This window comes from Tachyglossus aculeatus, chromosome 9 (genome assembly GCF_015852505.1).
Source record: "Tachyglossus aculeatus isolate mTacAcu1 chromosome 9, mTacAcu1.pri, whole genome shotgun sequence".
In the NCBI taxonomy this organism is placed as follows: Eukaryota; Metazoa; Chordata; class Mammalia; order Monotremata; family Tachyglossidae; genus Tachyglossus; species Tachyglossus aculeatus.
In genome coordinates this window covers 44,085,834-44,103,051 of record NC_052074.1, presented here as the reverse complement: position 1 = coordinate 44,103,051, position 17,218 = coordinate 44,085,834, and the positions used below count along the sequence as shown (strand labels likewise).

The 17,218-nt window shown below is 44.4% G+C and overlaps 1 protein-coding gene across 9 annotated transcripts in view; it reads right to left on the bottom strand.

Annotated features, from left to right (window-relative positions):
• Nucleotides 1–17,218, bottom strand: part of FMNL2 (formin like 2) — a 224,598-nt gene that overhangs the window by 42,999 nt on the left and 164,381 nt on the right. For all 9 annotated transcript variants that reach the window (XM_038750790.1, XM_038750785.1, XM_038750786.1 and 6 more), the window contains exons 7-9: nucleotides 6,428–6,536; nucleotides 5,583–5,659; nucleotides 4,176–4,269 (exon numbers count right to left, since the gene is read on the bottom strand). In XM_038750790.1, coding sequence (XP_038606718.1) covers nucleotides 4,176–4,269; nucleotides 5,583–5,659; nucleotides 6,428–6,536 — 280 coding nt within the window. The remainder of the gene's footprint in view (nucleotides 1–4,175; nucleotides 4,270–5,582; nucleotides 5,660–6,427; nucleotides 6,537–17,218) is intronic.

The following is a 17,218-nucleotide window of genomic DNA, read 5'->3' as shown; positions in this document are numbered from 1 at the left end:
CAGGAAAAGTGTCTTCCAATTCTGTTATACTGTACTCTCCCAAGTGCTTAGTACAATGCTTTGCTCATAGTAAGTGTTCAATAGATACGACTGATTGACAGACTGGCATGAAAAACAAATGGGTTCCTGTGAGCCACATTTTCTGCTCTGTGTGTGTGTTTGTGTGTGTGTGCGCATGCACACAAAATGGGGAGTAGAAACCAAGAAAATGTCAGTGTGCCCCCAAAACATGAATGCTGCAGAAAGCTGGAAGCCTGGAGACCACCTCCCACAAAGGGACATAAATATCTGGTCCTTCTGGGTTTCGACTTGGTGATGAGCCCATGGTGATATCTGTGTCATTTCCAGTTCGTTAACCAAAGCCCAGCAGGGTGCTCCAAAGTTGCCTTAGGGCTTTATTAATCTTTAAAACATCTCGAAATTTGAAAGTGTATGGCTTCCTGACAGCTTTCCTGTTGACATGCCCATTTCCACCCTGCCTCCGATGTGTCTCCAGGAGGGTAATGTGTGCCTTTTGGCCTCAGTTCCTTCTGGATTTTCCTTTGCCTTCATCATCTCTCCAAAGCAGGAAATGGAAGAATTTAAGTTGGTTGAGGTGAACTTCCTCTGCCTTTTTTCTGAGGGGGTTTTAAAAATTCAAAGCAGAGGATGTGAAAACCAAGAAGAAAATGAGTTGACTGCAAGATCCCATGTTTCTTAGCTTCCCTGACTTATTTCCCTTGGTATAATCAATCAAGTAATAGCAGTTATTAAGCACCTACTGTATGTAGAGCACTGGCTAAATGTGAGTATAATAATAATAATAATAATAATGGCATTTATTAAGCGCTTACTATGTGCAAAGCACTGTTCTAAGCGCTGGGGAGGTACAAGGTGAACAGGTTGTTCCACGGGGGGCTCACAGTCTTCATCCCCATTTTACAGATGAGGTAACTGAGGCACAGAGAAGTGAAGTGACTTGCCCAAAGTCACACAGCTGACAATTGGCAGAGCCGGGATTTGAACCCATGAACTCTGACTCCAAAGCCCGTGCTCTTTCCATTAAGCCATGCTGCTTCTCCATATAACAGTATAACAGAATTTGTGGACTTGATCCCTGCCCTCAAAGAACTTACACCTTTGAGAACACCAGAGAGACACATCAAATGCATGGCTCAGTGAATACAGCACAGGCCTGGGAATCAGAAGGACCTGGGTTCTAATCCCTGTTCCACCACCTGTCTGCTCTGTGACCTTAGGAAAGTCACTCCACTTCACTGTGCCTCAGTTCCCTCATCTGTAAAATGGGGATGAAGCCTGTGTGCCCCATGTGGGACAGGGACTGTGTCCAACCCAATTAGCTTGTATTTATCCCAGCACTCAGTTCATAGTAAGTGCTTAAGAAACACCATAAAAAAACCCCCCAAAACAAAGTAACAAAAAAACAGATGCCCTGCTTTGCCCCTCTGGAGGTTGAGAATACAACTTTCCACACAAAAAACAGCTGCTTTAGGACTCGAGCTATTTACTCTTAAATCCCCAGATTTGCAAATCCTGAGGATGCACAGATAAGTGACTTAGGACAAAATGAAAGACAGAAGCCAGAAAAAGGAAGTATTCAATATTCAAAAAGGAAGTATTCAATCGTATTCAATAAATACGACTGAATAAATACGATTGAATGAAAGTGTGGTATCAACACCCTGCTTGAAGAGGGATTCCTCTGCAAAGGACTGTGGAAAAATGAAATCTTGCTACGGATGTGAGTTGGGTGTCTGTTTCGCCAGAGATTTGCTTTCGCTTCTCTGTACTTCAGCAGACATGATACTGTTAAAGCGGTATTATGGCATCCAAAATGTTCAGTGATTCATTCTAATCTAGTCTTCCATGAAAATTAATATTCCTATGTGTATTGTCTTAGTTGCATGCATTTTCATGAATTCACGTAAGCATGGAGACACTTGGGAGTCTGACTAGTGGAGGTGGTTGGCAGTGGGGGGAATGTAGCCCCTCATTTTCCATTCAAAAGCCACAAATATCAATTTCACTAAAGATTAGCTCTGAACTGCACACCATGGGCTATGCTGACCTGCACTAAAATGTCAGCCAATCAATCAATCAATCAATCTTATTTATTGAGCATTTACTGTGTGCAGAGAAGTAGTCTGGCCTCATGGAAAGAGCATGGTTCTGGGAGTCAGAGGATCTGGGTTCTAATTCCAGCCACTTACCTGCTGAGTGACCTTGGGCAAGTCACTTCACTTCCCTCTTCCTCAGTTACCTCATCTGTAAAACGGGGATTAATCCCTATACTTCATTCATTCATTCATTCGATCATATTTATTGAGCATTTACTATGTGCAGAGCACTGTACGAAGCGCTTGGAAAGTACAATTTGGCAATATATAGAAACAACCCCTCCCCAACAACAGGCTCACAGTCTAGAAGGGGGAAACAGACAACAAAACAAAACAAGTAGACAGGCATCAGTAGCATCAAAATAAATAAATAGAATTATAGGTATATACATCTTCCTACCTAGAATGTGAGCCCCATGCACACAAAGGGATTGTGTCTTGTGTCTACCCCACACATAGAACAGCGCTCAGCACATCCTCAGAGCTTAACAAATACCAAAGTAATATTTATTATCACCATCCGGAACATCACCAGGCTAAGGATCAGAAATAGCTATTGAAATTTAACCTCTCTAAGACTTGAGAGCAGAGGGTCAAAAATCACTCATGAGCTGCTTTCATGCTCGAACCTTGAACTCTTAACTTAAGAGAGGGAGCGCAGAGGAAGCTTTAAGGGGGATTGTGACCCCTGGATCCTTGCGAAGGAGTCAACAGACTGAAGCTTGCCTTGCTGAGCACGTGTGCAGATAAACTCTGGCCAATGGACAGGGTGAGCCCTTGATGTTCTTGACTGACCTTGTTCAATCAGAGGAGGCTGGGCTTAGCTAATTCTAAGACTCTGATTTTCACAGATTGAGGATCCTAATGAATCAAACTCATTATAAGCTCCTGCATTAGACTGGAGGGAGGGACCAGGTCTTCTACTTTGGTTGGACTCTCTTTGGTGGGGAAATTTGCTCTAATTTGGACCACCCTTTTCTCCCCCTAAAACCCAGCGTTTCCCTCCTCTCCACCCATCCCGAACCACCTCACCACCTGATCGGTCCATTTCCCCGATGGAGAACCCAGGGTACTCACTGGCCAATCCTCCCTCCAAGAATGCTCTTCCTGTCAACTACCATCAGTAGTATTTACTGAGCACCTTCTAAATACCAAGCCCCATCTTGAGTGTTTGGGAAAGTAACAACAGAAGCTGAATACACATCCCCGTTCCTCAAAGAGTTTATGTCTAAACCATTCTTCCACACCTACCAAGAGCTCTCTTTCCTCTGTCCAAAGGCCTCCCTGAACCTTTCCAGAAGTGAAGTCAATCGCCCCGACTGCCTATCACTTCTCTGACCCTACACCCAACAAAATACGAATCCTCTCTCTCCTATAATGACCAAACTTTCCAACTTATTTGATACTCAACATAATTATCTAACTTCTGTGATATCTTCGCCACCAATTCCATTTGGCTATTGCTTCACCAATGTCAAGGCTGCCCAGCTCCTCGCAGACAAAGACCGTTCTAGCTGTCCTTTGTCCCCTTCCCAGAATTGCACCATGCCACGCTTGAAAAATACCACTTAACAATAACGGTGACCCTTATGGTGGTGACGGCGCTGAAACAGATTACGGAATTACGCTGGGAGTCCTGGCAAACCCAGAGCTAATTAGGCTTCCATTGGACTGGTTTTAAAATAGCCACCCTGGGTCATTTGAAAGTAACTAATGAAATCATTTCAAAGTTAGGTCTGGAGCCTAGAAAACAGGAAACCGTGAAACGTTAAGCCCTCCATCCAAGGCACTGAGTCTTGGTAGCTTTTACTTGGATAATTAACCAGTCTTCAGAGCCGAGAAAGGAAGCGATGAGAAACTCTGAACATCTGGATTGTCCATATTTAAGAGAGACACTGCAGGTCTCTAGACCTGGGCAGGGATCGTGTCTGCCAACTGTGTTGTACTGTATGCTCCCAAGCACTTAGTACACTGCTCTGCACATAGCAAGTGCTCAATAAATACCAACTGATGATGATGATGATGCTCATTTGCTCCCACTTACAACAAATATCCTACCTCTTTGAAGTTATCGAATGCCGATAAAATGATTTCGTGCCCTCCTCTGACAAGACAAACGGCTGCTAGCAGTTCCAAGACGAGGGCTTTTGTTCTATCAATGCAAAGAGAGAAAAACACAGAATCAACACAAAGTGCAGTGGATCAGCCTTGCCCTCCTTTGCAAAATGGAGGTGGTGGCAACACTGAATAAATGATCTGCCTCTGGCATGTTTTTCATCTTCCCCAGCTTCTCACCCATCAGTTGATTGGTCTTGAGCCCAAGATGTAGTGCCAATTTGCAAGACTCAGGGCCCCTTGCCCATAGTACCGAATGATCATACGCCGTAGATCTGTGAGGAATTCAAGCCTAGTGTTACCCTGGGTGTGAATCTAGAGGAGGAAGACAGCCCAGCCTTCTTCCATCATCAGAAAATGGTTTGAAAAAAAAAAAGGAATTGATAAACTTCAGGGCCAAAGATAATTTGGGAGCATTAAGGCAAGAAACCACTCTGGTTCAATATTTTCTCCGGTCTCCAGAGCCAAATGCATCTCATTTGTCTCAGAGCTAAAAATCGAACCACGGTCCTTATGCTTCCAATCTGCTCATTTGCAGATGGCTCTGTGTAACTCCTCAGTGGCAGTGTGAGTTTGCAGTCTGTTTAGTCTCCCTGCGTATGAGATCTGTAACTCACTGGAAAACAGCGAGGATAATACCGAGATCTTCCCCCGTCTCCAGAAATGGAAACAAACCTCCATAACAAACAGTGAGAGAGAGGAGGCCGGGCGGTACTTTTTCAAACGTTCAGAGACAGTGTCAAATGAAAACTTGCTTTTCCCGAACCCGGCATCCTGGATGTTAAAAAGGGAAACGGCAATTTGGACAAATACTCTAAATCTTGAGAAATAGAGAATGATCTTCCATAGGTCCGGAAGTGGAGGTCAAGAGAGATTAACATTTTCCAACCCTTTTGGGACGGTGATGAGACCAATATCATGATCGATTAGGGCCATCCCTAGGATAGGACGTACTGGGGCAACTGCTCGGGACCTACAGAAACAGGTTTCTATCTAGCTGCTGCCACATCCAGTTCTGGAAGCAGTCACATGCTCCCATCACTCCCACCACTGCCCTATGGCAATCCTTCAGTGTCCACCTCACTATGGTACTAAGGTGGTTCTGGGGCCGCCTGATGCTATTCTTGATTGGGAGCGGTTGAGAGGAGAGATTTGAGACTGAAACTTCCACCAACCCCAATGATGCAGTTTTTGAGGCAGGAGGTTTCATCAGGCTCAAAGGACAAATGGAAGCCTGTGTCTTAAGAAGCCTCTTCTTGGAAAATCCTGGTGGGATTCTAGAACTCCAATTCAACTGGGGTAGAAACTTTTTCACCCCTGCAGGACTTACTCACCCAGAAGTCTCCTTACCTAGGATTCTTGTTATTCAGACTTAGTGCAATTTCATTAACAGCGTGTGGGTGGGACATGACCATATTGAATCCATACTGAAATAGAGAGGAAACAAAAGAGTTACAAACAGATGTTTCGGGGTTGACCATACTGACTTCCAAAAAGAGCACAGCCCAGGGAGCCAGAAAACTCGGGTTCTAGTCCTGGCTCGGCCACGTTTCTGCTGCATGACACTGGGCAAGTTACTGCTCTGTAAGCGTTTAACAAATGGCTAAAAAAAAAAGGCTACTCTGACAGTTAACAAGGAATAAGGCCATTTGCTCCAGAGGCCTCTGGGAGCTGGGGTAATGAGCAAGGAGTAGTCATGAGGTCCCCAGGACACGGCATCACAGCTCTGATTTCACTGGAAACACAGCGTGTGGAGGGTGAAATCCAAGATAGTGGTTCCCTAAAATTCTCAGGGTACAAGTTCCATCAAGGATTCCACTTAGTAACCACTCCTTTGTGCCTTACTGCATAGTCTATGTGGTTTTTAGATTTATTATGACCTGAAATGACCTCAGACAAAGCAGTCATTCATTAATGATCATCAATTAAGAACTAAGAATGCTGGCAAATCCTGAGCTTCCAAGTCTATTAGAATTTTCTGTGTCTAGGGCCAAAGGGTGTGCTACACCCCTGAGGGCCCTCAATCAATATTCAAAGATGACTCGGAGGTTTTATCCAGAAGAACTCATTAAAGCTAATGAGCTAATTAACCTTACAGTGAATCAGGTTGGTTTCCCCGAATCTTCCACCGCCTGACCGATGCCGTAAGGCAGAAAGGATCTCAAAAATCTAGAGCCAGTTCCAGAGAGACATACCTGGTAATTCATGATGGCACGTAAGCACATGATGCAGACATGCACGTCGTCCTTTTTACTCACTAGTCTTGAATTCTTTAGGGTTCTTCGGCTCGGCAAGGTGTTGTATCTGCAATGAAAAAAGGGCCACGTTTCAACCAAATCGGGCGGTGGGTGGAACCTCTCAGGGAACGCAGAGGGATATCCTGGTACCAAGTGATCGTGAACAGGACTCGGTCCCAGAGCAAAACAGCAGCCAACATCTGATGCAAGGGGTGCACCAGGAGGAAAGGACAAGCTCCTTGTGAAGGCACATCACGACACAGGAATCGGGAACCGACCGAACGGGTGGAAAACGTCCCGAGACCCTTGCTCATAACCCGCAGGACGCCTGGGACTGCACAGGTGACCAGAGGCAAGCAGCGACATGTGAAGTAGCGAGCGCGTGAGCAAAGGGGTTAGCACTGACGCTCTTTTAATCACCCGACACTCGCAGTCAGTGACCCCCGCTGCCTATTTCAGACGAAGCCACACGATTCAGCCAAGTGTTAGGCATTCCTGTCTTGGGCAGCCCAACTAAACGCATTTCCCTCATCACTCACCAGGAAGCCAGGAACAACTCTTGGATGAAAATACTGTGTGAGAGAGAGAGAGAGAGAGGAAGGGGCTGGGAGGGAGAGAGCAATAAAGAAAGAGACTTAGAGGCAGAGACAGAGTCAAAGACATGGGGAGAGAGATCAGCCCATATTCAAAACTATGTTAAAACACTAAAGATTAGCTCACGCTACACTCTCTCGCAAATAATGTCACGGATTCCATCATCTCCCTCTCGACTGTAAGCTCATTGTGGGAAAGGAATGTGTTTATTGTTATATTGTACTGTCCCAAGCACTTAGTACAGTGCTTTGCACGGTCAACGTTCATTAAAGGTTATTGAATGAATGAATCCTTGAAAGAAAAGCATCCTAGAGCCACAGTTGGAATTTCACAAACCCAGAGACAGGAGAGGTTCGATTGGTCTTGGCCAAGCAATCCATCGATCGATTGTATTTACTGAGAGCTTACTGTGTGCAGAGCACGGTACTAAGCGCTTGGGAGAGTGCAATTAAACAGAGTTGCTAGACACATTCCCTGCCCACAAAAAGCTTACAATCTAGAGGGGAAACAGCAGGATCTCTTGTGTGGTTTCAGGCCTTGGCCAAGAACATGTCTCAGGAAGTGAGAAATCCTTTCTCGAAGAAAAAGTCAGCAACAAGCTGTTCCACGAGTTGGACCCTGTCTGTCATCTAGTCTTGTGCTAATTTAGAGATTTAGAAAATGCTTAGTGGTGATTAACACCGATTTCAGTGTTCTTGAGGGTTGTTGGTTTAAATTAAATTAATTGAAGTTCTGACAGGTAGACAATTATCTAAAACTCCCCAGTAAGCTCCCCAAACTCCTTTCATTCTCTTCCTCTAGTGCAGAAAAGGAAAGTGGGGTGTGCGTGCATGTGAGAGAATGTGTATGTCTGTGGGCATGCGTGCTCATAAACAATTAAGTCATCCTGATGAGTATACTAGCAGGCCAGGCACTACTTTATTGGGATAAAATTCTGTGGGGTAAAACCTGGCTAACCTATGACTTTTCTAAATAGGGGATCAGGCTCAAATGATTTCCAGCATTTTCCCACATGGCAGAAAAGTTTCACTAATTGGATATTTAAGTTCTGTACAGGCAAACACAACAGAACAAAAAAAAATCAGGGGGCGGGAGAGAGATCCAAGCATTAGCAAGGCCCATTTCAATATCTAACCACAACTTTAAGCAGTAAGAGTCCTTTCACTGTAACCATAATCCAAGCAAGATTGCTAGCTCATTCCTTGGATGTCTCAAACACACTGATTCTTCTCTAAACACTAACCATGCAGCCAGTCTAACCAAAGCCCAGGCTCTCTGATTCTAACTTTCTTCTTTCTGGGTCAATTTAATAGTCTGTGGCTGGAATAATCCCCAAGTCCAGGCTGAACATCATATTAGTGGATAATGCATCTTCTTGACTGGCAGTGACTGGTGGGTTTTTTTTCCCAATGAGTCACCCTCCAAACCAAGAAAAATAGAAAATGTGGTCCACTTAGAAGCTGTTTCCATTTACTAATTCTTCTTAGTTCTTTTAGTTCTTAGCAAGACGCTTTGGAGAATGTACTTAAAGTCAAATTGCTTCTCTTTGTAGTGAGTTGAAACACGTCATTCTAAACTATTTCCTTGTTCCCTACCAGCCCAGAAAGTGGAATAACTAATGCGGTTAATATATTTCTGGAGTGGTCAAATGCTTCCCTAATCACCTGCCAAACAGACATAAGCACAGTGGCTTCTTCTTTCCTCCCTCTATTGCAGGAGCACAAATTCACTACTTAGCAAAGAAGGTCGTAACTAGACACTGAGGAAGGCAAGACGTAACTGAAATGACCCAAAAGGTGTTTCAAATCATACTTACATCTGGATGGAAATTATGCCCCCTGTAATTTATACTATAATGAAGGCATATGCAAAATGAAGGGACTAGTGTAATCTTATAAAGTCCCTAATAATAGCAATAATGATGATGTTATTTGCTAAGCACTTACTCTGTGTCAAGCACTGCTCTAAGCACTTGGAGGAGATACAAGCTAATCTTGTATCTCCTTGTCAAGCTAATGACACAGTCCCTGTCCCATATGGGGCTCCCAGTCTTAATCCCTATTTTACAGATGAGGGAACTGAGGCACAGAGAAGTGAAGTGACTTGCCCAAGGTCACACAGCAGACTAGTGGCAGAACCGGGATCAGAACCCAGGTCCTTCTGAATCCCAGGCCCGTGCTCTGTCCACTAGGCTATGCTGCCTCCAAGTTCCCTAATAAAACAAAATGTTTCCAACTGTAGTTTGAGATGGCTCGACCCTAACATATATTATTCCATTTGTAAATATTTACATTGATTTTGCTACGTGTACACATTTATTTAAACACTGCAATCGAAAGCATCTGGTAGGAAATACATAGATTGGGGCCGCTGTCAGAGAGAGAGAGAAGATTAGTTTGGATGGTTCATTTGCTCTGATCCAGAAGTGCACTGCTTATGAACTTTTAAAGGCTCAAAGCAATACTTACTCGTATATAAAACTAGCTATTTCCCCCCTGTAAACTACAGAACTCTTTTCACGAGGCCAGGGTGTGCCCCAAGCAGAAGTTTATAATGCACCCCTTCCCCAACTTCCCTCCCCTCTCCCCTCTAGACCCAGGATGGCTCTGGACAGCCATTTTCTACCTTGACTCCTAAGCAACCACAGACCACTTGGTCCACTCCTGTGCCTTCCTCTTATTAATTTGGCATTTTTCCTCTCTCTTTTCAGGTTCCTGAGTCTTGCTGCCCAGATCAGGGGACAAAGTAGTACTCTGGAAGGAAATTTTGCCCTCGTCTTGCCGACAGTTTTTGGTTTGGTTTGTTTTTTTTACTATGGAAAGGTGCTCCACTCAATTTCTATGGCCGTTTTCCTCTGGAAATATGAACTTCTTTAAAGGGCACCTAATTAAGGAGCTCATTAGATTTATTCAGCTAGTTTTCAGAGATTGTACGATGGATTGGAAGTTACTTCAGCTGTTCTCACGTGAATGGGGGCCTCTTTTTCTCCAATCTGAAAAGTTTGTTTTGGGTGTTCGTTTTTTTAATGTACTCCCAATCCAGCTTCTGTGCAAAAAAACCACCTGGACTCAGGCATTACACTCCAAGCCCGGGCCTGGGTGTCAGAGGACCTGGGTTCCATTCCCAGCTCCATCACGTGCCTTCCGTATGACCTTGGGTAAGTCACTGAACATCTCTGTGCCTCAGATTTCTAACCTGTAAAATGGGAATTCAATACCTGTTCTCCCTCCTACTTACACAGTAAGCAAGCAAATCGAGTTGGACACAATCCCTGTCCCACAGCCTCAGTTCCCATTTTACAGATGAGGTAACTGAGGCACAGAGAAGTGAAGTGACTTGCCCAAGGTCACACGGAAGACCAGTGGCGGAGCCAGGATTAGAACCCAGGACCTTCTGACTCTCAGACCTGTGCTCTATCTACTACACCATGCTGATTCCCTAACAACGGAGTTGGTAGGCTCTGTCGGAGAAGCAGCACGGCTGGAGAAGCAGCATGGCTCGGTGGAAAGAGCACGGGCTTTGGAGTCAGAAGTCATGGGTTCAAATCCCAACTCCACCACTTATCAGCTGGGTGACTTTGGGCAAGTCACTTAACTTCTCTGTGCCTCAGTTACCTCATCTGTAAAATGGGGATGAAGACTGTGAGCCCCCTGTGGGACAACCCGATCACCTTGTAACCTCCCCCAGCGCTTAGAACAGTGCTTTGCACATAGTAAGTGCTTAATAAATACCATTATTATTATTATTAGATGCAATCTCTGCTCACAAGAACTAACAATTCCCCTCCAACACTGGGGACTTGTAGATGTGTAGGCACCCCTTCTGCTTGACTAGGTGTTTCCTTTTAGATCCCCTTCAGAGGGAATGCGACATTGAGCTGCTTCTATACATTTCCACGGGATATGATCGGAGAGACTTTTCAGAAAGTGTTTCGCACATTCTCCAAGACCTGAGTTCCCTCTGAATCACCCAGGGTTGGGCTGGAAAAAAAATCACTGGCGTAACCCCTTTCCAGATTAGAATTTGGAAAGATGATCAAATGCCAGCTGTCGTGCCAGGCCAAATGCAGATAGCCTGTTGTGTAATCAGCAACTTTGCACTTAGAAACACAACCGCGGCATCTTTTTTATTTTCTGCAGCGGAGGCTAGGAGACACCCTGTGCTCTGTGTCATAGCGCTTCAGGCTGTGGACTCATCCCTTTTCCCAAGCGAAGATCACACCATGCTGAATATTTCAATAGGTAATTTCCATAAAGACAGGCACCCTAAAGGAAGAGTGGTTGGTGATTCATTAGGCGGTACTGGCCCCTTGGAAGTAGTCCCAAATTCATGCCCTAAGCTGGTATACTCTTACAGAATTATGCAAAATAAAACTGATTACTGTAATGCATTCTGCTTGAGGCTATTCACAGGGCGGGCTTATGAAACAGCCTAAGCTCTCCTAGGCGCCCTAGCCACCCTGGTGAGGTCTGAAGTTGCAGAATCTGTTGAAGCCCAGACCACGAAAGCCTTAAGGGCCCTTCTCTTGAGTCACTTCACTTCCTGGTGCTAATTTCTCCCTTTAGGAACACACTTCCCTCCCTTTTTTTAAAATGGTATTTGTTGAGCGCTTACTGTAGGCCAGGCACTGCACTGAAACACTGGGGGGAGATACAAGCTAATCAAGGTGGACACAGTCCATGCCCCATGTGGGGCTTACAGACTTAATCCCCATTTTACAGATGAGGTAACTGAAGCCCAGAGAAGTGACTTGCCCAAGGTCACACAGCAGACAAGTGGCAGAGCAGGGATTAGAACTCAGGCCCTCTGGCTCCCAGGCCCGTGCCATCCACTTGGCTACGCTATGTCATCATCATCAATCGTATTTATTGAGAGCTTACTGTGTGCACAGCACTGTACTAAGCGCTTGGGAAGTACAAGTTGGCAACGTATAGAGACAGTCCCTACCCAACAGTGGGCTCACAGTCTAAAAGGGGGAGACAGAGAACAAAACCAAGCATACTAACAAAATAAAATAAATAGAATAGATATGTACAAGTAAAATAAACAAACAAATAAATAAATAATAAATAAATAATAAGTACGCTGTATCTCTGAAGCTATTTGGTGGCAGCTTTATGATACTACTACTACTAATAATAATAATGGTACTTGTTAAGCGCTTACAATATGCCGGGCACTTTACTAAGCGCTGGGGTGTATACCAGATAGACTGGACACAATCCCCAACCTACATGGGGTTCACAGTCTAGGAGGAAATGAGCAAGACCTTTAATAAGCCTTGCTCCTTCCACAATGCACTGCTGAGGGGAGGGATATAGATCTAGGAATCTCCCACAAGGAACTGCTCCCGTTCACAAGAGGTCCTCGGCCAGTTCGGAAGCGATCAACTCACGGGGTCACTGGTCATACTCAGTATCTCAGCTCTTCATCCTCCTAGCCATGGAGCAATTCACTGCTTCTCCAGTCAGCAAGGTAAAACTCTTTCCATGACACGCTATTTAGCAAACAGACGAAGCCACACACCAGCTGCGAGGTAGATTGGTGTACACAAAGCTCTTTGTAGAACCAAAGAAATGGAAAGGACTCAGAGTTGACGTAAAACTCCACAAATTAGGTTTCAGACGCCCAGCTGTTTTTGTATATTTGACGCACTACACATTCTCTTCTAGTTGTCTGGTTATAAAAGCGGGTAGAGCGTCTCCCCACCACCAATTAAAGATATTGGCAGCCAAAGAACAGCCAGTTTAATTCGTCATCCAGAAGCCAGTGGGGGGGCAGGGGAGGGGGGGAAGCTATTCACACCAAAACACTGAGAATCGATTCTGCCATTTCATACATCAAACCATCAACAGGAAACGCACTGTTTTCTAAGCACATATTTCCTTCGATGTTGAAACCTTCTTAGAGAGCAATTGATTTTTGTCGGTTCCTTCCACACAGGCAAATTGGCCTCTTTCAGTTAACAGAAGAGGACACAGGGGATGTAAAGTTTGAATTCCCCATTCCAGTCTGTAAGAAAAATGGCATCTGGGGAAGACTTGTCTGGATTCTTTTCCGGACTCCTGGACTCCATGACATTCCCACTACTGTCCTGCTGATGGATTTTACACGGAGGGAACAAGGAAGAGCCTGCACTAAAGAACACTTTGTAGTCTGAGCCCAAGAGAATAATTTTATAATTGATTCATCGTGTTCTACAGGCAGATAGAGCTGTCTAATTGCCTTCTGGTGATCTTACTTAATGCCACCAGTTGACTTTGGAGACGGCTGATTCGTGTGCCCTGAGTCGGAAGCTATCCTTATTTGGGTCAATGTGAAAGAGCACAAGCCTGGGAGTTGGGAAACCTGGGTTCTAATCCCAGCTCTTCCTCTTGCTTCCTGCATGATCTTAGGCAAGGCAATTTAATTCTCCGGACCTCTCGGTTTCCTCATCTGCAAAATGGGAATTCAATGCCTGTTCTCCCTCCCCATTAGACTAGGAACCCCATGTGGGGCAGGGTCTGTGCCCAACCTGACTATCTTGCATCTACCTCAGTGCTTGGCACATAGTAAGTTCTTCACAAATACTATTATTATTATTATTATTACTACTACTACTACTACTCTTACCCTCCTAAACAGCAATCCCTCCTGGTAACTGGTACACTATGGCTGCTTTATAGACAAGCCACCCCACAATCTTGGCAAGGCTTTTGAGATCCTGGAACGTTCTACTACTTTCTTATGGAAGGTTTTATTAGCTTTCTTCACAAGAGATGAGAGCAGCACCCTCAAAAGAACAGGAAGGTGTGTTCAAGTGCTCTCTCACCCTCTCTCTCCCTCTCATTCTCCTTCTCCCTCGCATCCTCTCTCACTCTCCTCTCTTTCTCTCATGTAACTGTTCATTAAAGTCACCTAGGCAACCAGACACCATATCTAGAAGTGAGTGGGTTAGTCTGGTTTCCTGGCTCAACGACCAATGCGTATTTTACTTCCATCGGCCTGAAATGACCCATGACTGAGGTTGGTTGTGTTCACATGATGGGCCTCTCTCCTCATTTCTTAGAGTCAATGACTGGACCAGTGGAATTCATTTTCCTTTCTCCTACACTTTACAATTCTCTCAATGGAATTTATAAAAGGGCTATTCCCAAAAGGCAGCATGAATTCAACCCACTAGCCAGGGCTTCACCCCCTCAAAAAGCTCAACTTTGAACTAATAACAATAATCATATATATTCAGCGTTTACTGTGTGCAAAGTACTGTACTAAGTGCGTGGGAGGGTACAATATTACCAAGATAATCTGGGGAGGAATGGGAGATATGAAGAGATGCCAATCAATCAATGGTGCCGAGTGTGAAACACCATTTACCGAATTGTACTTTCCAAGCGCTTAGTACAGTGCTCTGCACACAGTAAGCGCTCAGTAAATACGATTGGATGAATGAATGAATCCAGAGCATCTGGGGAGAAAACAATCATCAGAAGCGAGACCCACGTTCCTCTGCGCCACTGGACCAATGGACTGTAGGGGAGATCCAGCCATACACTCACTCAATCGTATTTATTGAGTGCTTAGTCCATGCAGAGCACTGTACTAAGCACTTGGGAGAGTACAATACAACAATACACAGACATACTCCCTTCCCACAATCAGTTTACAGTCTAGAGGGGAGGACATTAATAGAAATAAATGACAGATATGTACATAAGGGCTGTGGGGCTGGGAGCGGGGAAGAACAAAGAGAGCAAGTCATGGCGATGTAAAGGGAGTGGGAGAAGAGGAAATGAGGGGCTTAGTCAGGGAAGGCCTCCTGGAGGAGACCCTGGGCCGGGGGATGGTCGTTCAAGATAGACAGAGCGTCAGAGGTCAAGAGAGTCACCCAGGGATCGCCGAAACAATGTTAATTTGTGGTATCCACAAGAACAGCTATCATCGGGTCTGTCCGCATTTCCACCTAACTGGGCCATAAAAATGCTCCATGACAAGAAGTCCAAATGTGCGTTTCTTAGCCCAAATGCATTTTTCTCTCCTCTTTTCTCTTACGGCTTTTCCAAAACAACAACAGAAAAACACTTTCAGTTGTTTCAGACTGCAGATGTGCTGGAAGGAAAACGCAGAAAGCTACGGAATACAAACCCATTTAGGAAAACGTACTAATCAAAAAATAATCTCAGTATTTTTGTGGCTATTGCTGTTTTTGTTTTGAAGACACATTTTTGGAGCAATGGTCCATATTAAGAAGGAGACCCAACTTGCTCTTCCAAGACAATTTTCATCTGTTCCTAGTCTTTCCTGCATGCTTGTCTCTCACACACTTGGAATTTCTCTGTCTCTGGGTGACCTTAGCTCCCTCAATGAGGAAATTTGTACTTCCCAAGTGCTTAGTACAGTGCTCTGCATACAGTAAGCGCTCAATAAGTACAATTGAATGAATGAATCATTAAGGTCACTGAACTGGTAAAAAGGGCTATAGCACCTGCCCAACATACTCTCATTATCAGCATCATCAGTAGCATTTATTGAGTGGCTTCTGTTTGCATAGAATCAATCAATCAATCGTATTCATTGAGCGCTTACTGTGTGCAGAGCACTGTACTAAGCGCTTGGGAAGTACAAGTTGGCAACATATAGAGACAGTCCCTACTCAACAGTGGGCTCACAGTCTAAAAGGGGGAGACAGAGAACAAAACCAAACATACTAACAAAATAAAATAAATAGAATAGATATGTACAAGTAAAATAAATAAATAGAGTAATAATAGAGTAATAATAAATAAATAAATAGAGTAACAGTAAATAAATAGAGTAATAATAAATAATAAATAGAGTAATAGTAAATAAATAGAGTAATAGAACTGTACTAAGCTCTTGGAAGAACACCACAGAATTAGTTGTTGTAGTAATAGAATATATTACGTGCTGGAAAATAATAAACAGGTGGGATTTAGCCTACATGAGCCCTGCCTTCAAAAAGCTTACAATCTAGTGAGGGAGAGAGACACCCACGCAGAGATGCCCTCGACACAGATGTTGGCCTTCGGATTCTGTCTTCGCTTGTGTCTTTTTTTTTTTTCTTTTTCTTTTTCTTTTGGAATTTGTTAAGCGCTTACTATGTGGCAGGCACTGAACTAAGCGCTGGGGAAGATACAAGTTAATCAGGTCACTGTCTCACATAGAGCTCACAATCTTAATCCCTATTTTACAGATGAGGTAACTGAGGCCCACAGAAGTGAAGTGACTTGCCCACGGTCACACAACAGACATATGACAGAATGAAGATTAGAACAAGGACCTTCTGATTCCCAGGACCATGTTCTATCCACAAGGGCATGCTGCTTCTCAGGCTTGTCAGTGATATATACAGCTCCTTTTTTTCCACTCCCTCTCAAATTTAGGGGAGTGTAGCTAGAGTAAGCCAGATTCCCCCATAATTTTCAAAATGAACTAAAACAGCGAGGATTTGAAATAACTAGAGACGAGGTCAACAGGTGCAGAATAAAATGGACTTTTTGTAAACCAGGATCAGGCTGGCTCTTACCCACAGCTACTCTAATAAAGGAGTTCCTGTCTTCAGCCGTGTGGTCTACGCACACGTGTGCTTCGTGCACTTTATTAGAGTGATCCGATGCATTTTAACCGATATAGACGGCGTCACTAGCTTTAGGAAAGGCTAATTCAACACATGGACTGCTCCTGTGAACATGAAATAGACATATTTATGGCTAAATTAGGCGGCAGGAACTGAGGGGACTCATGGTGACGGCCAGGTTATAAACCGTTCAACGGTCATAAAATGGGTCAGAGGGGAACCTCAATAGCAGCAGCATGGCTCAGTAGAAAGAGCACGGGCTCTGGAATCAGAGGGCATGGGTTCAAATCCCGGCTCCGCCACTTGTCAGCTGTGTGACTTGGGCAAGTCGCTTCACTTCTCTGGGCCTCAGTTACCTCATCTGTAAAATGGGGATGAAGACTGTGAGCCCCCCGTGGGACAACCTGATCACCTTGTAACCTGCCCAGTGCTTAGAATAGTGCTTCGCACATAGTAAGCACTTAATAAATCCCATTATTATTATTATTATTATTGCACAGAAATGGACCTGTGACTGATCACAGGGCTGGCAGAGGAAACGGTGATGCTTCGGGACAAATTTCGATTTCACTGGGTCA